The 24,670-nt window shown below is 53.5% G+C and overlaps 1 protein-coding gene and 1 non-coding gene across 2 annotated transcripts; one reads left to right on the plus strand and one right to left on the minus strand.

Moving 5' to 3' along the window:
- Positions 1-7,207: 7,207 nt before the first annotated feature.
- On the plus strand, positions 7,208-24,456 carry TRARG1 (trafficking regulator of GLUT4 (SLC2A4) 1). The gene is made up of 3 exons (XM_006940001.4): positions 7,208-7,976; positions 20,094-20,226; positions 21,798-24,456. Exons 1-3 carry the CDS (start codon positions 7,590-7,592, stop codon positions 21,809-21,811), a joined length of 534 nt encoding a protein of 177 aa, XP_006940063.1. The 5' UTR covers positions 7,208-7,589; the 3' UTR covers positions 21,812-24,456.
- Positions 14,856-14,940, minus strand: TRNAQ-UUG. The gene has a single exon. It is a non-coding gene; the product is annotated as a tRNA-Gln (tRNA).
- Positions 24,457-24,670: the final 214 nt, after the last annotated feature.

Raw genomic sequence — 24,670 nt, forward strand, 5'->3', positions numbered from 1 at the left:
AGAGTCCGGACCAGTCTCAGGAAAGGAAGCCTAGGGCCGACCAGGGACTGGGGGTGGGTGAGTCCTGCCTGTACCCTGAGTGTGGGTGAATGGAGCTCCCAGGGAAAATTGGTCCAGTGCATAGAGCCAGGGCCTCTATGATGAGAGGCAGACATAGAATCAGGAAAGATTATGAGGAGGAGGTTAAGGGAATTAGGGCCAAATCTGCTGAGAAAGTGGGAGGCACAACCAGCCCTCCCAGAGAAGTCTGGAGAGCTTTTGCATCTAAGACGAGCACTCCCAAGCTAGTGTCTGGCTTCACTCATGCTGACCAGGCTGATGTTGCAGCTGCTGCTGGCTGGGGTGAGAACCCAGATGTGCCAGAGGAGGGCTGGGGGCTCTCTGGTCTCCTTGGAGAGCTGGACACTTGCCAGCTTGGAGAAGAAGAGTTACACAGCTCGGAATGGGGGCTATCACGGAAGCTGGAGAGACACCCATAGACCCCAGGATAAGTGAAAGGTCCCCAAAACAGTCAAGATGAGGCTCAGTGCCTTAATTAAAGATATACTTGCTTTCTCCAAGTGAGACACTGGCTGGCCCACTTGGCATCCTGCCCTCGGCCCATAGGTATCAGGGTTCCCAATTTCACAGGGCAGGTGGCTGCCGCACAGATCACAGGAAAGCTTTGACTCTGGGCAGAGGAGTCCTGGGGTCCAACCAGGAACAAAATGTGGAAATCTGGCCCCAGACCTGCCCACTGAGCCTTCCATTTCATGGAGAGGCAGTGCCACCGTCTGATAGTGGAAAGGAAAGAGCCAGACAGGCCTGGGATCCAGTCTCTGCTCTGCCACTTACTACATGTGTGACCCATGGCATCACTTGACCTCTCTAAGCCTCTAGTTCCTCACCTCTGACACAGATGATTCTACCTCAGGGTGGCTGTGAGGGTTAACATTTGTTCATAATGTAGTTTCTGGCAATTAGAAGGCTTTCATAAATTGTTACTGTTGGTATATTATTATAATCTCAGACCAGTTTGGACAGTGCTTCTGCCTAGCTTCAGACCCAGATTTTTATGTCCTGGAAACATGATAAAATGACCAGCAAGTCCTGTTTTCTTAAGTTGCAGGATAGAGAGAGCTCAGAGTTCTGGCCCAGTTTTACGGTCAGTGCAGGAATGGTGAGAGCGCCCCCTGCAGGTGGAGGCATGAATGTGCAGCAGATGTGTGAAGTCAGAGGGAGGGATGTGAAAGTAGTTCTCAGTCTCTTCACTTTCCAGCTGAGTGAGCTTGGGCAAAATGCTCAAGGGACTTGAGCCTTGGGGTTCCCCTCTGTATAACAGGCTAAAATAAGTACTTACATCGTAGGCTGTTGTGCAGACTAAATGAGATAATGCATTTCAAGCACTTAGCATAGTGCCTGTAAGCACTCACTGAGTGGAAGCTGTTAAGACATATTCTGTTCAGTAGGTTGTTATAAAGACAGAATGCATGGGAGGGTGTTTTATAAACTAAAGTCCACACACATTAGTTATTGTTTTATCAGGGCCATGTGTTTTGTATATTTTCACGCTGATAGGTGTTTGCCTAGCAATTTTTTTTTAATGCCATAAAAGTTTTCTGATGTGTACACATCACAGGAGTGCTTATCTAGACATGTGGACATCTAAATATTTGTGTGTGCATACATGTATGTATTGACCTAACAGGTACTCCCTGCCTCTCCTTGATGCATTAGAGTCTCCTGGACCAGAATGCCCTTCATTATGGGCCATCTGGGTTTTCTGAAACCCTTGCTTGATTTTTTTAAATGTTTATTTATGTTTGAGAGAGAGAGAGAGAGAGAGAGAGAGAGAGAGACAGGGTGAGTGGGGGAGGGGCAGAGAGAGAGTGAGAATCCCAAGCAGGCTCCAGGCTCTGAGCTGTCAGCACAGAGCCTGACGTGGGGCTTGAACCCACAAACTGCATGATCATGATGTGAGCCAAAGTCGGCTGCTTAACTGACTGAGCCACCCAGGCGCCCCTTGCTTGATTTATTTTTTAAGTTTTATTTATTTACTTTGAGAGAAAGAGAAAGCATTATGCGGGGAGGGGCAGAGAGAGAGTGAGACAGAGAATCCAAAGCAGGCTCCCTGCTGTCAGCACAGAGTCCGACGTGGAGCTTGAACTCATGAACCGTGAGATCATGACCTGAGCCAAAGCTGGACGCTTAACTGACTGAGCCACCCAGGTGCCCCTGATTTTTAAAAATCTGCTTCCCAAGCCTGTATCCATTCTCCAAGATGACTGACTTACTGTGGAGAGGAGCAGCTAAATCTGTGATTATGAAAGGGATGGGCGTTGTCAACCGAGACCAGCCAGGCTTGTCCAAATATAGAGGAAAAATAGTACAATGATAGCTATTAAGTGAATATAGAAGGGAAAGCACTAGAAAGAGAAACCACATATGTAAGACAGAGCTGCTAAAAGTCATGGCTAAAAGATACAAAGGACCAGTATACCTCAAGACAGAAATTATATAAGATTGCTACCAACCATCCACTCAAATAGTGCTCGAAGGAGAGGGAGTCAGAGAAGAATAACAAGTAGACGCTTACAGTAGTCCACGGCTCATAAAGGGCTCCCATACACGCAGTCTCTTGGCTTCTCTTAGGAAGTCTGGGCCTTCCAACTCCTTTCCTTATACTCGTTGCCTCCATCACAGGAGGCAGCACCTTGTCTGTCTAGCAAGGAATGAGACATGCCAGCAAAAATAAACAACAGCTCAGACTGATGTTGTCAGGGATGTGGAGAAGAGGTCGTGGGAACAGATTTCTAGTTGTTCTGTGGATCTGTTCCTTTTTCTGGTGGAGAACAAACTGGCAAAGTCACAATAAAAACACTCCAAGGAGGGTGCTTGGGTGGCTCAGTCGATTGAGCATCTGACTCCAGCTCAGGTCATTATCTCACTGTGGGTTAGTTTGAGCCCCACATTCAGGCTCTCTGCTGTCAGCTGTGGAGCTCGCTTCCGATCCTCTGTCCTGCTCTCTCTCTGCCCATCTGCTGCTCACTCTCTCTCTCCAAAACAAAAATTAAAGAAAAAAACACTCCAAGGGAGTAATTTAAAAAGAAAAACAGATTTGCCAAAAGGCAGTCCCAGAGTCCCACGGTGAAAGATTTGAAACAATAAAAATGCCCAACCATAGGGGCGTGGCTAAGAAACTTTGGTGTTCTAACAGTAAAAATAATCGTGAGTTAGTAGCGCAGGTCACAAAATGGTCCGTGCCCACTGATTATAACTGTAGACAGACATGCAGGTACATGAACACACCCTGCAAGAATTTGGAAGGATGCAAACAGAGTTAGTATCTATTAGGTTCTTCAGAATTGTTTTTTAAAGGTGAAAGATTTGTCTCCTTAGAGGGCCTTCCAAAGAGGGGTAGGTAGAGAAATGTTTTGAGCCAGGACAGCAAGGACAAAGTGTCCTGAGTGGATTCCTTTGGAATCCTCACCTCACTGGATGTGAAACCCAGGTGCTTGCTGATGAGAACAGGACTACATCATGTTTTTCTTACAGCGTGTGTGTGTGTGTGCACGCGCACATGCTCACACAGATACCAGAAGGCTGCAGCTGTCCCTGGTGCAGGGTGCAGGGTGCAGGGTGAGCTGAGCTCAGGAAGCCTTCAGTGAGAAGAGGGATTTGCTTAATTATTCCTGTCCTGACAGCCCCATAGGGTTTCCTGACACCCAGTCATAGACCAAGGGTAGAAAGGGCCATGGGGCACAGATCTGAGAGGGTTCTGTTACCTCTACCTTGGATTAAGGTCCGACTTACCCATCCTTCTGAAGTTGGCTTCTTTCCCCCACCCCAACTTGCAGGTCCACTTTCCCTTCCACTGCTGACCTCAGCGTCTTCCTTGCTTAGGATGCACTAAGGCTGGGGGCAGGCAGAGGTAGGAACTAGTGTCCATGCAGGCACACCCTGGGCACTTGGTTGGTGCTTTCATCTTCCTCTGCTTCATCCAGCCAGTCTTAACTGGGCCAGGCCCTGGGCAAGGGGGCCAGGGCACACCTGCCCACTCCAGGACCTCACAGCCCAGCGGGGAAGCTGGGGAGAGAAGAGAGGATGACTTTTTTCAGTTCCCTATGAAAGCAGGCCGGCCAGACAGCCGCGGAACAGAAAGGCCCGTCCATCTGTCTAGCTGCAGGCTCACGGCTCAAGTCCCCTGAGACAGGCAGGCCTCATGAAGGCAGAGCTGGAGGAGCTCCTTCTAAAGGCTGCAGCTGGCCCAGGGGCTTGCTGTTCTGCAGAAAATGGGCCCAGAGTTCCCACATCTTCATGCCAGAAGTCTGAAGCTCTGTGCAAGGCAAATCCATTTTGTACGATGAATATGGCCTGCAGTCCTCCGTTTGAGACCTCATTTGGGGGTGGGGGGAGCGGGGGCGCCAACGGCAGGCTTGAGCAGGGGCAGCTGGCTGGGCTGGGCTTACCAGCCTTGGAGCCCCAACCTGATGCTCTTTCTTCCGGTCTCTCCCCTTCTCCCGACTCCCACCCTGTGATCATTCCCATCATCACTACCAGGCCACTAGATGGCACCATGAGCCCAGCATTACCCAGTGGCCGAGCACACCTGGGTCCCCAAGTCCCTGAAAGCCAGCCACTGGTCCTGCCACCCCACTGCCATGAGCCACCCTGGGGACTTCTTGCCTTTTTTCTTTTCGCGTTAAGTTTTTATTAAGTCAGAAAGGCCCCCCTTTTATGTCGGGTTCATTCTGTTCTAGACCAGCACTGCCCAAGAGAAACGTAATACAAACCATGTTTTCAGTTTTTAATTTTCTGGTAGGTATCTTTTTAAAAAGTGAAGAGATGGAGGAGGTGACAGTAATTTTAATCATGTTTTATTCTGCCCAATATATCAACATTATTATCACTTCAATATGTACCCAATGTACACAGTATTAATGAGATCTTTTACATTGCTTTTTGTACTAAGTATTCGAAGTCCAGTGTGATTTATACTTCCAGCACATTTAAACTAGCTACATTTCAGGGTCGCCTGGGTAGCTCATTGGGTTGAGTGTCTGACTTCGGCTCAGGTCATGACCTCATGGTTCGTGGGTTCAAGCCCCGCATCGGGCTCTGTGCTGACAGCTCAGAGCCTGCAGCCTGCTTTGGATTCTGGGTCTCCCTCTCTCTCTGCTCCTCCCCTACTCTCTCTGTCTCTCTCTCTCTCTCTCTCTCTTAAAAATAAATAAAACATTGAAAAAAAAATGAAATGCTTTAAGTACCTCAGTAGTCATATTTGGCTAGAGGCTATGGAATCTTTGGGCTGGGCAGTTGTCGGCCCCATGGAGGGCCTGAGTCCCTTGCTCCCAGGGTTAGCTTCCAGGCTGTAGCATGGAATTCTGTCCAGGGTGGACACTGACTTAGAGTCTAGGGGTCTCGGGCACCCGACTTACCACCCTTTGCAGGAGGTCTCATATTTAAAAAGACATTAGCACATTCCCAGAGATTCCTGGACCAGGGAACCAAGCTCACTCTCCCTACCCCACTAAGATGAGGAGGAAGCCCCCCGCCACCTTCACCCATGGCAAGAGAGCAACAATGTCACTGCCCTGGAGTGCCCTGCATTTTGCAAACAACGATAGGTTTCCTTTATGGAGCAATAATTCTTAATTTAATATAGTCGAATTTATCAAACTCGAAAATTTGCCCCAAAGCCACACACTATTTTCAAAGCTTATTGGCCCCCCCGGTGCCTTTGCAGCTCCCCAGCCTCCCCCTCAGCCCCTAGCACGTGGCTCTTCCTCCTGTCTGTGGCCTGCTCCTCCCTCTCTCTGCCAGTCACACACCCTCTTCCACCTTGTCCCAGCCCTTTCTGGAAGCAGCATTTCCGAAGCCGGCCTGATACACAAACCCAAGCTCTTTCTTTCCGCTAAAATGACTCATCTTGCTCCAAACCAGCCCCTGGATCTGGGGATCTGGATAAGAGATTGGCGTCTGGTTGAGATACAGTTTGGGATGAGTGTCTCTCCATCTCTGGCCTCAGTTTTCTAATCTGTGATATCAAAGGATCTGAACTTTACAACCTCTGAGCCCCCGGCCCTCCTCTACCTTCCCACCCCCATCCTGGATGACCATAGGGTCTTAGGTTTTTTTCCCCGCACCCTCTTCTACCACCCGCCCCAACACACACACATGTACACACATGTACACACATGTACGGTGGTTCCAGGTCGTCCTTATGAAACTATGTAAGGAGAGAGATCAGGGACATAGAAAGAGATGTGGAGAATAGAGAAGGAGGCTGAAACAGAGGGAGAAGACACGAGAGGAAATGAAGAAAGACAAGAGACAGTAGGAATCAGAGAGGACAGTCTACCAGAACTTCGGGGCTGCGATCTGCCCCAGGCAGCTCCTGAACAGAAATATCTTTGCTGCTCTTTAAAAGCACCCCAGAGGGTGCCTGGGTGGCTCAGTGGGTTGAGTGTCTGACTCCTGATTTCAGCTCAGGTCATGATCTCACAGTTTGTGGGTTCGAGCCCCGCGTCGGGCTTTATGCTGACAGTATGGAGCCTGCTAGGGATTCTCTCTCTCCCCCTCTCTCTGCCCCTACCCTGCTCGTTCACACACACACTCTCTCTAAATAAATAAATAAACTTAAAAATGAATAAATCAAAGCACCCTTGGAAAGCTCTGATGGGCATGAGATGGAACCCACACTTCCTCCCTTGACACCCCTCCGCCCCACCCCTTGGTGAGGTGCTCAAAACCAATTCGGGCAGGATCCTCCCGTGGTGCTCAGGCTTCCCTCTCCTCCTGGAGCCAGGAGCCAGGCTGTGACCTGAGCACCTCTGGGGGTTGGAGGTCAGGGTCGAGGTAGGATGCCAGAGGTCCAGGGCCCGGCGTTTCCCAGCAGATAAGAGGAAGTGCACAGACGGGAGGAAGTGGATGGAGTCTGCTCCAGCAGAAGAGAAGCAGAGGCTCAGTTTCCCAGGACGGTTGAAGACGTACCCTTTTGTGAGCCACTTTGTCTTTTTCCCCTTCCAGAGCCCCCAGCCCAGAGAAGCAGGTTCTGTGGCTGCAGCAGAAACCCGAGGCCCACTCAAGTCCCTCTGGGCTGGGCTGGGCTGGGCTAGGGCAGTACGCTGCTGGGTGGCTCTCAGGGGAGAGGGGAATTGAAAAGGAAAAGCATCTCGGAGGAGGGTGGGGAGAGAGGGAGGCTGTGTGGTGTACTCTCTCTCTCTCTCTCTCTCTCTCTCCTGGACTTAGCCTAAGCCTCACCCGGGAGAGGAGTGTCTTCTGTCTGTTCTTGGAGCTGCTTTCTGTCACTTCCCCGCCCATCTGTGCTGTCAGCAGCACCGGCAAAGTTGGCCTCAAACTTGAACGGAGCTGAAGGCTCCAGCTTTCCGAAGCTCCGCGGGGGGCATCAGGCAGGCCTCAGCCTCTGAACTCTGGCTGGCCCAGAGAAGTCGACCCCCTCCCCCGGCCAGGCTCCCGCTGGCCCTTGCTCCCGTGGGTGACCTTTCTGCCCCTGGGCCCCCAGTCTGGGCTGAGGAATGGTGTGCTGAGGTCCCCCTGGAACTGATCGTCTCAGTCTGGAGCTGGAGCAACCCAAGGCCCGAGCCGACATGGCCAATCCTGTGCAGCCTCAGTTTCCCCCAGCCCGGGAGCCAGGCACTGCCTCGCCCACAGACCTGCCGGAGATGGAGAAGCTCCTCACTAAGGTGGAAGGCAAGAACGACAAGCCACTGAAGCTGTCCAAGTCCCTCTCGGGGGCCTTGGACCTGGAGCAGAATGGCCATGGCCTGCCCTTCAAGGTGGTGTCCGAGGGGCACCAGGAAGCCACACTCCCCTGGTCACCCTCTCGAGCCAGCTCTAGGCGGGCATCCTCCGTTGTCACCGCCTCCTCTGCCCAGGACCAAGAAGTCCCAAGAGATTACCTCATCCTTGCCATCACCTCCTGCTTCTGCCCCGTCTGGCCCCTCAACCTCATCCCCCTCATCTTTTCTATCATGGTAAGTGCTGCTGGGTTTCAGGGCAGGGGCAAGGCCAGGGCAAGGCCAGGGCTCAGCAGGCATGGTCCTCTGGGAGGCACCAGACACTCTGTCTGGGTGCAAAGTAGGGGGGCTGGGGGCTCGGGAGAAGACTCCCCTTCTCACCTGGCCTGCTACCCCCCCCCCCCCGTTAGAGAGGGGGCCGGGGACAGGAGACCTTCTGTTTGCTGTCCTCCCTCATCTCCGCTGTTCCTGTTCGGCATCACAGATCGACCTTGCACGCATCCCTGCTGGGGAGGGGACCCCAGGGAGCCGCCTGGAGCTAAACTCTACACAGCAGAAAGACGGCCAAGTTGGGGTGGGGGCGGCTTGCCTTTTGCAGGGGGTGTCCCGAGGAGTCATCCTGAGTGAGGCTGTGTATCAGCAGAGGTTGTGGCCAGTGTGGGTTCTCAGGACCCCCAGTTCTCAGAAGGGGAGCCAGCTGCCCCCACCCCCCATCCCAGGTCACCTGGGTATTCTAACAGCCTTTGCCAGCTCTGGTTTCCAAGAGCTGTGGCTTCCCTGCCATGCACTGAGGGCCCTGGGGCCTGGATCCCCTGAGGCTGCTCCTCTGTGGGGCGGTGTTTTTGCTGGGGGCCCTCTGGGCTTCGTGGCTACACCGATTTCAGCATCTGTCTTCAGGGTAGGGGAAAATGTGTGAAAAATGTGAGCGTCAGAGGGCATGGCTGGCCTTGCCAAGGAGGACCGTGTGGGCTAGTCATTGCTTCTCACATACTTGTCCCGTAAGGTTTTGAGTAAATTGTCATAGGTTGTCCCCAAACCAAGCCATTTGGCTAGAGCAAATGACAGAAGATCCATAGAAAATGTCAGTACATGTTGGCAAGTGACTTTTGAGGTCCTGGAAGAGGAAGGAGGGAGGGACGGGACGGAGAGAAGGGGGTGAGAGAGAGACTTGCGGAATGAAAAAAAAAAAAAAAAGAATGAAAGCGGGGAGGGTAAAGTACCAGCTCCAGGCTGGTCAGGGCTGGAGACTCTGTGTGGAGACACTGTCTGCTTCCCTCTGGAGCGCCTCCACTGCTGAGTCACCTATCACTGAGTCCCCTCAGGAGTTGTGGTCACTCCTGCCGCCCCCGGGCTGTCTCCTGAGAAGGCCCCTATTCTCCAAACACCTCCTGTGACTTCACTAAGGCCCAGTGTCCAGTCGGGGATGCCTTCCCTGATCCCCTGTCAAATCTAGCACCACCCGCCAGTACGTCAGTGGACACTGGTAGCATTCCTGAGTCCGAGACTTGGCATGGGCACAAGAGCCAGGGCTGAGCAGGGCCCAGGGTGGGGCCTCTGAGGAGCTTCCTGTCCTTCCTGCTGCATTTGGGGGCAGCTGGGAGGCAGAACCAGGCCTCAGGGGTGCAGCTGGGGGCTCTGGGCAGGGCCAACCTCTTGGTTACAGGGAGAAGCCCCGGGAGGGGAGACAGGCTTCTGGGAGGGAAACCACACAAGGGCCCAGGAGAAAACAGTTGCTAGAATCCATCTCCTTGTGGGGGTGGCGGGGTGCAGGCTGGGTAGACGCTGCCTTTATCAGAGGAAACCTGGGTCCAAGACTGTGAGACCACTGCACCCACCCCCAATACATTTCTACGTCCTTCTCAGGTTCCTGAGCCAGTTCTGAAGGTCACTGGGCCAGAGGCAGGGAATACCAGACACAATCACCAATTCCCAGGAGCCTCCGGTCCGGTGGGGAGAAACTTGTAAACAGTTCCTATCACACATTGCAAGAAGTACTCGTGCTAGACAAAACAGCAAGATTCTGTGTGGCCTCGGGCAAGTCCCTCGAATCTCTCTTCTCGGTGTTCCCATCTGCAAAATGGGTGCTGCGTAACACCTACATTAGAAAGCTGTGTGAGGGTGACGTGAGATCAGCCACACAATGTGCTTAAGAACCACAGTAAGTGCTATGACGCCCTAGCAGTGATTAAGCGGCAGCTGAGGGTCTCCCTGGCCAGGGATGGGAAGCCATCACGGGATATTTGTTTCTTTTTTTTTTTTTTAATCTTTTTTAAAGCTTTAAAATATAATACACATATCGTGCAATTCACCTGTTCAATGTGTACAATTCAAAGACCTTTAGTGTATTCACAGATGAGTACAGCCGTATCTACTGCACATTTTCCTCACCTCCAACCCCCCAAGCCTGTTTTATCACTCCATCTCTCCCATGCTCCCTCCCCCAGATCTAATGAACCACTAGCCTTTCAATCTCTACGGATCTGCCACTTCTGGACATTTCCTATCAAAGGAATCACACAGCATGGGATCATTTGGGACTGGCTTTGAGCTTCCCCCACATTGCTGCATATATATCATAGGATTTGGAGCCAGAGTGGGGTGTGGTTGGATTTCCAGTTTGGTGCAGGATGAGAGGAGGGACCAGAGGGGCCCCTCTGAGCCGAGCAGTTGGGAGAGGGAAGCTTTGCAGAGGCACAGGTGAGCGGAGAAGAGGCCTGGACCAGGGCCATGGCAAGGGGCAGAGAGGGTTTCTGGAAACCTTCTAAAAATTGTTAACACGGACAATGTATTCATTCATTCAGTCAACCATACGCTTGACTGGCAAGTTGCTTGTTTGGAGGGAACTAAGTGGTACAGAATGACTGGGTCCCCCATGAATGAATATGCCTCTTCTACGAATGAGGTGCATGCTAGGCATTTGGGAAGATGGATAAGCTGGTCTATTTGGCATGTGGCCCAAGGATGCAAGAGTATGGTGATGGAGGGAGGGGGTCAGGGACCTTGCTCTAGGAAATTAAGTTTATCCTAGTGGTTCTGAGGAGCCCCTGAAAAATTTTAAGCAGAGGCATGATGTGGTCTATTCATATTTTACCTTTTTTTTTTTTTTAACAGAGAGAGAGAGAGTGAGCATGGGGGGGGGGGCAAAGGGAGAGAGAGAGAATCTTAAGAGACTCCATGCCCAGCACAAAACCCAACTCGGGGCTCAATCTCACCACTATGAGATCATGACCTGAGCCGAAATCAAGAGTTGGAAGCTTAACTGACAGAGTCACCCAGGTGCCGCGGTCTGTTCACATTAAAAAAAAAACATCCAAGTGCACTGTGGGAAATGACCTAGAGCAGGCAAGGCTGGGAGCCAGGAGACTCCATAGGAGGCTCTCGAAATAGTCTAGGCAGTGATGTGATGAAGGCACAGGCCAAGCAGTGGCTTAGAAAGGAACGCACCGATGAGAGGATTGTTGAGGAGAGATCAGCTGCACTCACCTCCCAGTCCTGGGTCTCCACTCAAAAATAGGGCAGCTGTCTTGGAGAGAGCTCTGGGGACTGCAGCATTTAAGGGGTGGGTGGAGGGAGTGGACAGGAAAGAGTTTTGGAAAGAAGACTTCAGGAGGTGGGAGGCAAGCTAGAAGAGAGGGACAGATGCCCTGGGAGGAGTGAGTTTGAAGGAGGAGGGATGGTCAAACTCAGTAGGGAGATCAGGTCAAATTAGGATGGGGATGTCCACTGGTTTGGCCATATATAGACCCCTGGTGACCCTGGTGATGGAGAGGCTGGGCAGAAAAGAGAGAGGTGACTGACGAGGTCCGTGAAGAGTGCAGATTGGGATCCAGAAGGACCCTGTCCCCGGGAGCCTGCAGGCAAGGCCATGAGGGCAGAAGCAGATAGAAATCCTCAAAGGAAAAGGAGCTGGCTCATGCTACATGGGCTCCTTGCCACCAGGGATGTGGAGGGCAAGGCCATTTGTTGAGAAAGAAGGGCCTGGTGGCAGGGGAGGGGAGAGGTGACAAGGGACAGAGAGGTCAATGGCCTGAGGGCTCTGCTGAGGCTGGAGACCACGGGTCTGAACTGTCATCAGCTTGTGTGGTCGTGTGTCTTCTCTCCGGCTATAGGTACAGAGTCATAGATGGGACACCGGGCCCACCCAGGGCTGGGGACGGCAAAGCTGCCATGAGGGCAAGACCAGGGGGCACAGAAGACGCCGGGAAGGGTGGCGGAGGTGGGACATTGAAGGATCAGGCTGGATTGGGAGGCAGTGAGGCTGGAAAGATGGTGGTGACCATGGAGGAGAGGGAGGGGTCACAGGCTGAGGCTCAAAGAAGTTAAGGGCAGGTGCTGTGAGAGAGAGAGAGATAGCAGGGGCTGAGATTGCAGAGGAGGGGCGTGTGGGGGGGTGGCCAGATGGGGTGTATAGCTGTGGAAATGAATTTCCAAAGAGAACTGTGAGAAGCCAGCAGGAAGGAGCCCGAGGGAGCCCAGTGTTAGGGGATAATATCACTTACTAAATGTTAGACACAGGTTCAAATTCTTCACATATATTATCTCATTGAACCTGGCCTCTATAGCCCATTGGTATTGGTATTATGCTCCTTTTACAGTGGAGAAAACTGAAACGCAGGTGTGAAAGAACCTGCTGGTCGCTGGGGAACCTAGGACCAGAGGGATGCCCGGAGCCAGAGCTGGGGTTCTAGCCATTACACTAACCTGCTTGGCAGGGGCAGTTATCAGGGGGTGCCCACAGTTGTCTCCCCTCTCTGGGAGCCAGTCTGGGTCACAGGAGGGAGTGCTGAGGCTCGGCCCCACCCAAGCAGCAGGGGTGAAGGAGGGACAGAGGGTGTGGGCAGCTAGTACGTCTCCTGTGCTGACGTCTCTAGGTCCTGGAGACAGACATCAGAACTCTGGCTACCAAGTAAAGCCATTGACCCCAGGGCAGAGCCCCACAGCCCTGACAGCCTCTCTACAGCCTACTGTCTGCAGAGCACGCCCTACTATGAGGCTCACCGAGTCACGTTAATTGTTCTCACTTAACACACGAGGCAAACAGAGACACTTGAACAGAGCCTTGCCCACGGTGGCACAACTGGGTGCTGAATCTAGTGTTCTCGCCACGACCCCACCCTGCCTGCAGCTACCTTTGGGGACAAGGATGGTGTGTCCCTCCCAGGAAAGCCACATGTTTGAGACATTTGTGCAGGGAGGGAAGAATCCACTTCCTTCCCTCTGTCTCTCCACCCTCCCCCTACCCCCACCCCCGTCCTTCTGCACCCCTACTGACTCCATCAGTGAAAGACTCATGGACCAGCAGTGTCCTTCCCACTGTGGCTTTGACAGGGGCTTGCTGTGACAGGGGTTCAACCCGAGGGGCTGGGATCACAGGTGTGCAGACCCAGCCCTGGTCAGCACCGCAGGCTCCCGTGAGCCTCCTGAGGTGGCCAGGGCAGGGCTAGCTTCATCCGTTTGACTTCTGAGTCAGGCTGAGAAATGGCCATGTTCTTCGTCGGTGCCAGCAAGGTCTCCTGTCAGCAAGGGGTGCCGGACCCCAGGCGGCGGTCCTTCAGTTGACAATGGTGCTTAAACCAGCATCAGATAGGCCCGGGTGTACATGCCTCATGTACCAACCAGCTCCATGCCTCCTAAGCCATGTGATCATGTCCGAATCACTCCACTGCCTCAGTTCCCTCATCTATAAAATAGGCGTGATGAAACTGTCTACTCCGTAAAGCTGCCGGAAGGATTAACTGGGTTAATATGTGTGAAAACACCTAGCCCAGAGCCCGGCACATAGTCAATGCTCCATAAATGGCAGTGGTTGCTGTTTTTATTAATACTAAGTGAAACTTGGTAATGTCAGAGGAAAGGGCAAATCCCCAGTGGACAGGCAATTCCGACTTTAACCAGTTTGGGGGATAATGGGGTCTCAGCTGTCCTGACACCAGCTGGGGAGGGGCAGCCCTGTCTGTGGTTGTCGTGGAGACCTCTGAGCAGCCCCTTCTCGGTGGATTCCCTTACGACATGCGGACATGAGGGAGCGCTAAAGAGGTCCAGAGTGGCTCCAGGCTTCCTTTCTCAGGCATTTTGGATGACCTGATTATTTAACTGATGTGTTGCAGGCTCCCTTTCATTCATGTACGCATTCATCCATTCACTTGGCAAGAGTGCTGAGCCCCAACCAGCTCTGAAGATCAGCCAGCACTCAGACATATGGCTTAAAATACTGACGTACTCCTTATTTATTTAAATCCAAGTTAGTTAACATACAGCATACTATGGGTTCTCCGGTTCTCAGGGACCCCCATCCCCCACCCACCTTGACAGCTGCTGCGTTCCTGACTCCTCCCCCAGAACCCTCCCCCACCGATGCTTCCCCACTCTCCAGCAACTGAAGTTAACCCTGTAGTTAGGGTGTTCCAGAAACAACTGCTCTGCTGCAGAGAGAGGGGTGCGAAGGGGGCATGAAGCACACATCCCGTGGCTTTGACCCGCCTGCATTTGTTTGATCTCCTTGGAAGGACCAATAGCTGATCAGTGCTCAGCTGATCACAATTTGTCAAGTCCCCTCAGATCTCCCGGGGGCTTGGCCTGAGCCTCACCGGTGGAGGAAACTCTTTCCTGATAATTTTTGTTGCCGCCTGCTTCTGGCTGGTTTCCTCGGCTGGCAGCTCTCCCCAGCACTCTCCCTGTCCTATCTTTTTCCCTCCCCACCCCCTACCGGCTCTCTCCAACTTTTTTCAATGTATTTCCTCACCGATCTATTAACCTGAGTTCATCTTTTCCCTCACCATTCCCACTGCCATTGCAATCACAAATGATCTATTAATTTGCAGTCATTACAACCATTACTGCAGTTATGGCTCTGTTCCGTCAACCTGAGCCATTTTGTATAAGGGGAAGATACTGCACTGAGTGGGGTGTGGTATATGCAGCCGGTAATTCACTCGTGGAAAGTAAGAAAGGGTCTTCTTCCATCTCTGGAGTCAAGGGATGGATTAGAAAAAATTTTTTAATGTGTGTTTATTTTTGAAGGAAAGAGAGACAGAACATGAGCGGAGGAGGAGCAGAGAGAGAGAGAGGGAGACACAGAATCTGAAGCAGGCTCCAGGCTCTGAGCTGTCAGCACAGAGCCTGACGTGGGGCTCGAACCCACGAACCGTGAGATCATGACCCGAGCCAAAATCGGACGCTCAACCGACTGAGCCACCCAGGCACCTCTAGGGATGGATTTTTTATTTGGGAGCTAATGTTGGGTGGGGGGGTACTTCAGAAATGAGTGCCACCTAGCAGTGGGGACCTTCTGTTTTTCAAAGTAGGGCTCTACCCTTCAAGGCAGCTCTTCCCTCCATTTTATGGATCAGAAAATGAAGATTTACAGAATACTTTTGAGGTTTACACTGGACAATGTATGACACATAAAGTGTCTGACACAACATAGCAGGTGAAGTCGGGTCTGCCCCACTCCATCTGGCCATTCCCAGTGATCTCCCTCAACGCTGTCTCTCGGGCTAAAAGGAACACGCATGACTGGGATGCACGGGCTGATGGTGCTGCGGATAAAGAAGAGGGATTGGGTTTAGAGTGACTGAAAAATTCATCTCTCCTCTTGCTTCCCCTCCCCACCTCTCAAACCCAAGCAACCACACGTGCACCTCTCTCCATGGTCCTGGATCATTATTGAACACACAAAGATTTCTCTGGCAAGTGAGGAGCAGGACTCCTCTGAAATCCTGGGCCCCTCCCCACTACATGCCATGCTTACGGCCGAGAATGAGTCCCTTGGTAATGATTCCAGGTAGCCCCAGAATTTCTACAGCTCAACTTCCTGGAAATCCCTAAAGCCTTTCTGTATGTTTCCCCCTCTTCCTCCCAATGTTGCCTTGGTGTTGAAGTCCTTAGTTCAGTACCCTGGGCCGGCCTTGCAGAGAGCTGGAGGTGGCCTGGGTTAGTGGGTAGGGCCCAAACCCAGATAACAGATATCTCTCCTGTGGGACCTATTGCCTATATTTCATTCATGAATCTTCTATTATAACTTGAGCCTTCCACTGACTAAGTTCACTGGTTAGAAAACACCGCTCATTCTTTTTCTCTCTTCTGTTATTCTTCACTTCCTCAAACATTTACTGAATACCTACTAGGGCCAGTCCCTAGGTTTCATAAGAGGGGCACAAGGATTTAGGCTTTGTGGTCCCTGCCTTCAAGGAGCTTACAGTCTAGGGAAAGAGACTGACACAAGAACTAATGACACAAGATGGGGAGAGAGGCAAAGACCATGGTGTGAGATGCTATGGGAGCTCCAAGGAGAAGGTGATTAATTGCTTGTGGACCCCAGGGAAAGTTTTATTGGAGGTGACTCTTGAAGGGTTGGAAGGAGCTGAAGTGGCAATGTGGTAATGAGGAAAGCTATTCCAGCAGAGACAACAGTACAGGCCAAGGCACTGAGGCATAAAAATGTGTCCCTTTTGGGGCATCTGGATGGCTCAGTCAGTAAAGCAGGTGACTCTTAACCTCAGAGCTGTGAGTTCAAGCTCCATGTTGGATGTGGAGCCTACTTTAAAAAATGTTTTTAAATGAAAAACATTTTTAAAAGAAACAGAAAAATTTCATTAAAAAAAAAAAAGTGTCCCTTTTATGGAGAGCCATGTGACCAGGCTTGTGGTTTAAAGACCTCACCTTGGCTCTAAAGAGGTTGGCTGGAGGGGCCCCACGGTGGCTCAGTCACTTGAGCATCTGACTCTTGATTTTGGCTCAGGTCGTGATCTCAGGGTCATGGGATCGAGTCCCGTGTCAGGCTCTGCGGTGAGTGGGGAGCCTGCTTGAGATTCTCTCTCTCTCCCTCTCCCCCTCTCCCCTTCTCTTGCTCTCTCTCTAAAATAAATGAAATAAAATAAAAAAGGAAGAAGAGGTTGGCGGGGGGCAAGGCTGGAGCAGAGAGACCAGTGAGAAGGAAGGAGGCTGTGCAGTCTCCAGATGAAACAAACTGTGAGAGTGGGCTAGGGCCGTGGACTCAGGGCTGGAGAGGTAGGGACAGACTTGAGGAACATTAGAGAGGTCAGGAATTCATACGTGACTGTATTTGAGGACGGGGAGAGATAGAGAAGAAGCCACGTTGCGGGGACAGCTGTGGAGGATGGGGACAGGCATCCAGGAGGTCTGGTTCCAAAGCCTGTGCTCCTATCCAGGCTGGCTGCCTTTGCAGGGAGCTGGGAGGCTGTACCTGCTCCCTCAAGTCCTCGCCACGTCCAAGTGAGCTTCAGGATGGGCTGTTACCCGAGCCTCCGCCCATGCCCCCTCCTCAAGCCAGACCCATCTGTTCTTTCATGTCTCATGGGATCACACTCGTTTATTGTCACCGAGCGCCCTGGTGTCCGGAGACTGAACCCTCACTCACGACTCTGCCCCGACCCGCCTGCAGACCGGTCAAAACGTGCGGCCGCCCGCACCCACGTGTATCTAGTCTCCAAGGACAGCAGTGCTCTCCTCTGCTGGCTGTAGGGCATCCCTTTGCGCAAGTCCAGACCTCTCCCTGCCGCCCTGGGACATGGGGGCACCTATCACTCCTTGGTCTTTTCAGCCTCTCCCTCTGACTGGATCTTTTCCCTCTCCTGTCTTGACGAAACCCTCTATTTGTCTCTCCCCGCTGCAGGCTCCCCAGGGCTTACAAGACAAAATCCAGATTCCATCCTGCGGTAGTTCGGGCCCTTCCTGATCTGGCCTTTCTCCCCTTCTCTCACACCTGCATGGTGCTCTGGGCTCTAGCCCCTCCTCTGTAAAATGGTCTAATAACCCTCCCTTACACACTCATAGGAGTGTGAGGATGCTCTAATGCTCTGCCTGATGGCAAGCACTTAACATAGTTCCAGGTCCAAGGTAGATGGTCAAATCATGTTAGGGATCATTATCAGTCCAGTCTCAGCAAGCTTCACGGAGGAGGAGGTGGCATCCGAGGCAGCCCTCGACAGGTGGAGAGGATGTGGACGTGTGTGTTTGAGCGGGAGCGGGAACAAAAGCAGGGAGAGGTCAGTGCCAGCAAAGGCATCCGTTGTGGCAGGGAAGAGTAGAAGATAAAATCAGAAAGGTGCAGAGCTGACCTGGGTTTGGACTTTGTTCTATGAACAGTGGGGGGGGGGGGGCATGGAAGATGCTGGGCAGGGCCACTGCCTAAGCCACCATCATCTCTTTGAACTCATGCGTCAGCTCCTGTCTCTCCGCCTCCTCTCTGATCCCACCCTAGGACCGCATGCCGGAGGCCTCGCACAGGGCCTGGCATAAACATGCGTGGAGTGGGATGGTGGCGTGGGGGTGACACGGAGAGGAGGAGAGCTCAGAGCCGGGGCCGGGGGTGGGAGGCTCTTCAGGAGGCTGTTGTGTTGGCTTGGGTGAGAAGTGGCACCTGGAACCAGGGCAGGTGCAAGGGGGCCAGGGAGGACTGTGGGGGAACTGGCCAGGAGAGGAAACTGATGGGTAGGGTGGCAGCAGACAGGTGTTGTGACCGAGTGGGAGGACTCTGGGCTGTGGCCAATAATCGGGCAAGTGGACAGAGGAGCACAAGGCCAGGAGCAGATCCAGGGTAAAGAGAGTCTGAGGTCAAACACTGCACCAGGCAGGTGGCACTGTCCTGGAAGGACAGGGAGCTGTGAGGTGGGGTGGAGGGTTGGTTAGGTTTCTGAGAGGAGAAACAGACAGCACCTGGGGAAGGGGGGCACCCTCTTCCCTGAACTGCAGCTTCTTTACAAGTTTTTTTTTTAATGTTTATATGTTTATTTATTTATCTTGAGAGAGAGAGAGAGAGCATGAGTGGGGCAGGGGCACAGAGAGAGAGAATCTCAAGCAAAGCTCCAAGTTGTGAGCACATAGCCGGACCCAGGGCTTGATCTCACAAACCATGAGATCATGACCTGAGCCGAAATCAAGAGTCAGACGTTTAACCAGCTGAGCCACCCAGGCGTCCCCTGAACTCCAGGTCCTTTAAAAGTGGCCAACACTGCCAGCCTCATGGGATGGTTCTGAGCCTAAGGGAGATCTTCCAGGTACAGTCCTTAGCAAGTCCCAGCACAAAGTAAGGGCTCAAGACACCATCATCATCACCACCACCATCATCAAGGGACTTGACTACATTTCTGCGCTGAACTCAGGAGCCTCAAATAATCTGAAAATAAAATAACCAAATAAGTGGCCTAAGACCTTGAAAGCAGTCACACCTTTAGCGGACTCCTGCCTGTGCCTGTTCTGGAAGCCCAAGGAGCATCAGGGAGCTCTAGAGCTGGAGGAATCTGGAGGTCACAGGTCAGCCCTGGCCAGCAGGTTGGCACCTGAAGCATTATGGGTGAGGGTGAGGGTGAGGGGTGAGGGTGGGGGAGGGTGGGACACACCTCCTCCTGAGCCACGCCCAGGAGCTCCCAGGATCCTTTCTGGCCATCCCCACACTCACCCACCTGGTTTCACCGAATTAAATAAGGCTGAGAAAAACCGAGCTCACTGAGAAAGAAGTATCAAATGGGCCTGGTGAAGCCAAGCGTGGCTCTCGCCAAGCCCCAGCCTTTCAGTTCAAACCCAAGATACCTGCCTTTCTGGTGTGATTTGGCAAGTCAGCTTGGTTGAACTAAGATGTGGTTCCTGGGTGAAAATAGGAGGAGGAAGGATCGAAGATACTTTTTCCTGCTGTGGAAGAAGGGGTCACAGAGGAGAGGAGTCAGGCACCTCGGGCCACAGAAAAAGCCACAGGAGGGGCGCTGGGTGGCTCAGTCGGTTAAGCGTCCAACTTTGGCTCAGGTCATGATCTCACAGTTCGTGGTTTCAAGCCCCACACCCAGCTCAATGCTGACAGCTCAGAGCCTGGAACCTGCTTCAGATTTTGTGTCTCCCTCTCTCTGCCCCTCCCCCCCAACTCTCTCTGTCTCTCTCTCAAAAATAAATAAACATTAAAAAACATTTTTTTTAAAAAGCCACTGGGGCTTAGTGTGGTCATAGCAGTGAGCCTTGGGCAGGGGTCCAGAGGGGCCTGGTGTGTCTGCTCCTGCCAGCCCAGCATGGCCTGGACCTGGTCCACCCTCCTAGGCCCTCCGTCTTCACCAGAACACCTGCCATGGCCACCCTGCCCCATCACTGTCCTGAGAGGAAGTGCCCCGCATTGCTTGGTTCTGCGTCCAGTGAGGGGCAAGCTCGGTTGGGGGTTCCCACAAGATTGCTGAGCCACTTGGGTCCAGGCCAGTTCTACAGGAGAAGCCTGCTTCCTGTCCCCGAGGTGGGTGCTGGAATGTGGGCTGAGGTGGGGGCTGGGTGGGCTCTGGAGGCCCAGGCAAGGGGCCCCCCCACAGGGCTGCTGGGAAGAGCCTTCCTGAGGTCTCTGCCACCCTCTCTCTGCAGTCTCGAAGTAGTGTGCAACAGGGGGACCTGGACGGGGCCCGGAGGCTGGGCCGCCTGGCCCGGCTGCTCAGCATCACCTTCATCATCATGGGAATCATCATCATCATTGTGGCCGTGACCGTCAATTTCGCAGGTGAGGCTCAGCCACACGGAGCTGAGGGAGCCAGCTTGCTCGGGGTGCGGACCACGGAAGGGCGCAGCCCAGCTCCCAGGGGAGGGGGCGGTGGGAATGGAGTAAGAGCATATAAGGGCCACAGGCCAATCCTCTCGGAGAAGCGACCCCGTCCCCGGGAGTGCCCAGCAGAGTGGGACTGGCTTCCGACCTCCCTTATGCCTGGATCATTAGGAAAGGCGGTGGAAAGAGCACAGGTCTGGGAACCAGAGGTGGCAGGCTCCAGTCTCGGTTCCGAGGGCCCCAGGTCCTGGGCCAGTGTGGTGCCTGGTTGAGCCTGCGAGCGTCACCCAAGATCATGGATGCGATGCTGCTTAGCGAATGCTGGGCCTGCCCTGCGAGCATTCCTGCTGGGGCGGCCAGCACATATGAGAAGTAAACTACGCATGTGGTGGAAGTCTGGCAGTAACACTTTTGTGAGCCCCCAGAGGTGGCCCAGGGAGCTTATCCAAGCAGGGGCACCATTTTCAAAGGTGACTCTCAGCTGCTCAAAAGGCCGGTGCAGTTTTGAGTTTCTGGGCCACGCGGGTCAGTGCGGTCCACTCGCCTCCCTTCACACGCTGGCCTCGGGAAGCCCCCAAGCATCTCTGCCATTTGCAGTGGTCAGTCTAAACTTTTCCCCTAAACATCTTGCTACTCTAGATGTGCTGTGTGGACAGCGGCAGTGGCTGCTGACACTGGGAATGTGTCAGAAATGCAGAGTCTCAGGCCCCATCCCACACCCACTGAATCAGAACCTGCATTTCAATAAGATTTCCAGCCCCGTCATTAAAGGAGGCACTGGTCCAGAACATGAGTGTTCAACTTGGGGCAGAAAGCCTGGCATACAGCGGTGGGGTCATGGGCAACCTTGGCCACTTCTTTGGAGAGGGAAGAGTTCAGGTTGGTAATCAGCCTGCCTGGGTTCAAAGCCCACATCCTCCACTGACTAAGTATCTGAGATGAAGCACATTCCGCTCTCTCTCTGGGGCTGACGCACATGCAGGTATATGGAAGACAGGGACCTCCGGCCAGGGCATTAGCCTCCGTATCACCCTGTGTGCCTCAATCTCCTCTGTCCTGCTCGTCATGTTAGCCGTGACTTTTTTTTTTATTATTATTTTTAATCTTTATTTTTGAGAGAGAGAGACAGCTCAAGCAGGGGAGGGACAGAGAGAGAGATGGAGACACAGGATCTGAAGCAGGCTCCAGGCTCTGAGCTGTCAGCACAGAGCCTGATGTGGGATTCGAACTCACGAACCGTGAGATCATACTTGAGCTGAAGTTGGACACTTAACCCACTGAGCCGCCCAGGTGCCCCATAGCCATGACTTTTTTGATGGCAAATGAGAACTACCGAACTCAAGTTGGCAAAGAGAATTGTTTAAAAACTTCAGGCACAGATGGTTCTATGTTTGGGGGTCCCAAGCCACTGTGAACCAGATCACCCTATTACCATCTCCCACTAGGAAACAAACACCCCAAACCTCAAAACGAGGACTTGAAGACTTGTTCTGAGCTCTGTTTTGCCTCAACTGTTCTCCCCTTTACAGTTCAGAAGAAATAGAATTAACCAGGGTGCTGTGCTGGCAGGGACGGCCCCCGCCGGCTAGAGGCCTCCGCACACCCCCACCACCGCAGGAGGGCAGGACCACGGCTGCCAAGCGCCCACTCTTCCCTGAGCTCCCGAAGCACGGACTTGGAGTCAAGCCCCTAAGTCTCCCCACTGTCAGCCCACATCAGATGTGAAAAGCAAGAAGAAGAAAGGAAATTAAATTTCCTGTGAAACTGACGAATAATGAGGTTTAGTCTCATGGACACAGCCTGGTATTTGCCCTCAGTGTTCTGGCTTGTTTCTCGGCCCCACCGTTTCCTGGGATCTAGCAAGCAGCATATTCTGCGTGTTGGAGGAGGAGCCAGTCCCACAAATGAGATGGACTGTGGTTGGGAGAGAAGCAGCGCATTCCCTGCACGTCTGATGACCGAGAGCCAAGACGTGGGACTTTCTCTTTTGTATTTTTGGGGGGGGGGTGTAAAAAAGACCACTTGCATGCCTGTGCCACATGCTTGCTGTGATCCCAGCCAGTGCCCTGAGCCCAGGGGCCCAGGTGCCGCTCAGCATAGGCCCTGGGACCAGTTGGGCACACGAGATGTGCAGCTGCCTGGAGAGAGGTGACCGCCACATCCATAATTGGGTGGATGTTGGTGAAGACAGGAGCAGGAACCGCATGACCCACAGACCTCTTCTCTAACTTTTCAGCCTCAGGAGCATCTCTGCTAAGAACTCTGGTCCCAACACGTCTCCCAGGATGACCCAGTCTGCCTCTTGCTTCCTCCCTCCCTGTGCTGTCGCCTAGGGCACCAACCAAGTGGCCTGGGGCCTGACCCCAGCCCAGCTCAGCCAGTGGGGAGAAGCCTGGACCGGAGCTTGCCTTCTGCCTGCCATGCCCTCTCTGATGGTCTAGGGTACAAACTTGGGGCCCCAGGTGGGGCCTGGGCTCTGGCTCCCAGCCCGGCAGCACCGGCTGCTCTGTGCCTTCTCCTGTGCCCCTGGCCATCCACAAAACAGCAAAGGCTTTCCCTGGAGATTTTGGGGCCACCTCTGTGCTGAGGGCTTCCCACAGGCTCCCAGGCTGTTAGCAGTGTTAGTCCTGTTTGCAGGGGAATGGGCCAGAGGGTTTTTTATGAAGGTTTATTGTTGATTGGGTCTAGAGAGTTCTAGGACAGAGAGAAGAGCTGGGTGAAGAGGCCAGTCTTTGGGAGAGAGGGAGGCCCTGGGCTTGGGAACACACTCACATGCCTCGAGGCAGAGGTGACGCCATGGCCTCTGTCTCAGGACCTAATGAGACACCTGAAAGGACCGAGCAGGGTCCCTTGAACTCCTACCTGATTTCTGGCCTGGGATTCTCCCCAGACCTCTGCCTGGCACGGGCTCTATCCACAGGGGCCTCTCCTGTGCCCACCTCCCTGGCTCGCTTCTCTTCCCAGACCCTCAGAGAGGGATGTTCCAGGATTTCCCACCCTGGGATGCCCTGTCTAGCTGCTATGGCTACTGCCTTTGATAAGAGGGCATGTTCCCAGCCACAGCCAGACTAGCCCCAGGCTGGCAAAGAATGATTCCCCTGCACCCATTCAGGGCCTTCATGCCTCCTCTCAGGGCCCTTTCCTGTCTCTCTGACGCTTCTCAGACTCCTAGGAAGGAGCCTGTTAGCTCTGTCTACTAGAAGGGTCCCCAGTGCAGCTCTGAGCCTTCTGGGAGGGGCTTTGTGGCAGGGGAGGCAGGGGCACTGGGTGGATCCCTCTGGGGCCCCCGTTTCTGCATTAGTTCCCCACCTGGGGAGCAAACTCCAACCTCTCCAGATCCTAAAGGAGGGGTTGGGTTTGCTTTATAGGACCTTTGAGGCCAAAATAGAGATGCCTCTGTGTTTTGGGGGAGGGAGGGAGGGAGCCCAGAGCATTCGTGTCACTTGTGAAGTCAGGTCAGGCCAGGGGGTGAATCACAAAGTCTATGGAACTGGTGGTTCATGAGGCCATGGTCTCCTGGCAGGCCCCAGGGGTCCCAGCTTCAGCACCCCAGGGGGAAAGAGAATAACCAGTCAGCCGGTTTAGGCATGGTCTTGTGGGGGAGAACGATGGCCGAAGTGGGGCTCTATCTTGCACACTGTGACACACCCAGACCTGCCCTGGCCCCCGCAGTCACACCCACACAGACACACACCTGTTCACACTCAAAGCCCAGAACAGTCGAGAAAGAGAGGAGCCAGCAGCAGACAGCTACAGGACAGCTGGGAATTCCTTCCATTCAGGCAAGGACAACGTGGGAATACTCTAGTTGTACCAAGGACGTAGCTCAGAGGCCTCTGAGGGTTGCAGAAGGAGCAGAGGCCTCAGGAGACTGACTCCTGGGGCAGAGAGGAGCACAAGGCCTGCACCCTGCGGAGATCGGACTGGAGGGAGGGTCCCCTGACTCCCCTGTCGCCTCCACCCACAGGCAGCCTGCCCCCCGCCCCCAGGCCTAACCCCCTGCTGCCCCAGCTCCGTCGTGGGTCCAGCTGCTGGCTGCATGAACACAGCGGTCCCCCAGCTCTGGACGCAGACATAGCTCCTCCCCCTGTCCCAGCAAGAACCGCGCACCGCCGCCCGCACCACACTCTCTAGTTGGCGCCTCTGTATTGCTCAGCATGGAAACAAATAAAGCTGAAAGCGCATGTGCTCCACGGCCCTTTGCTGGGGTCAAAGGATTCCGAACAACAGGGCTGGGGGGAAATCCACTCAGTCTGTCGGTGCCAGTTCCGGGGTCAGGGCCCGGAGCCAGGCAATGGGAAGGCTGGGCACACTCGGGGCATTCCGCTGGGTAAGTTTGTCCTCCCTGGGCCAAAGTTTCTCCAGTGAGGAATGCAGCTCCCACCTTCCCTCAGTTGTCCTT

The sequence above is a fragment of the Felis catus genome, chromosome E1, assembly GCF_018350175.1.
Source record: "Felis catus isolate Fca126 chromosome E1, F.catus_Fca126_mat1.0, whole genome shotgun sequence".
Classification (NCBI taxonomy): domain Eukaryota; kingdom Metazoa; phylum Chordata; class Mammalia; order Carnivora; family Felidae; genus Felis; species Felis catus.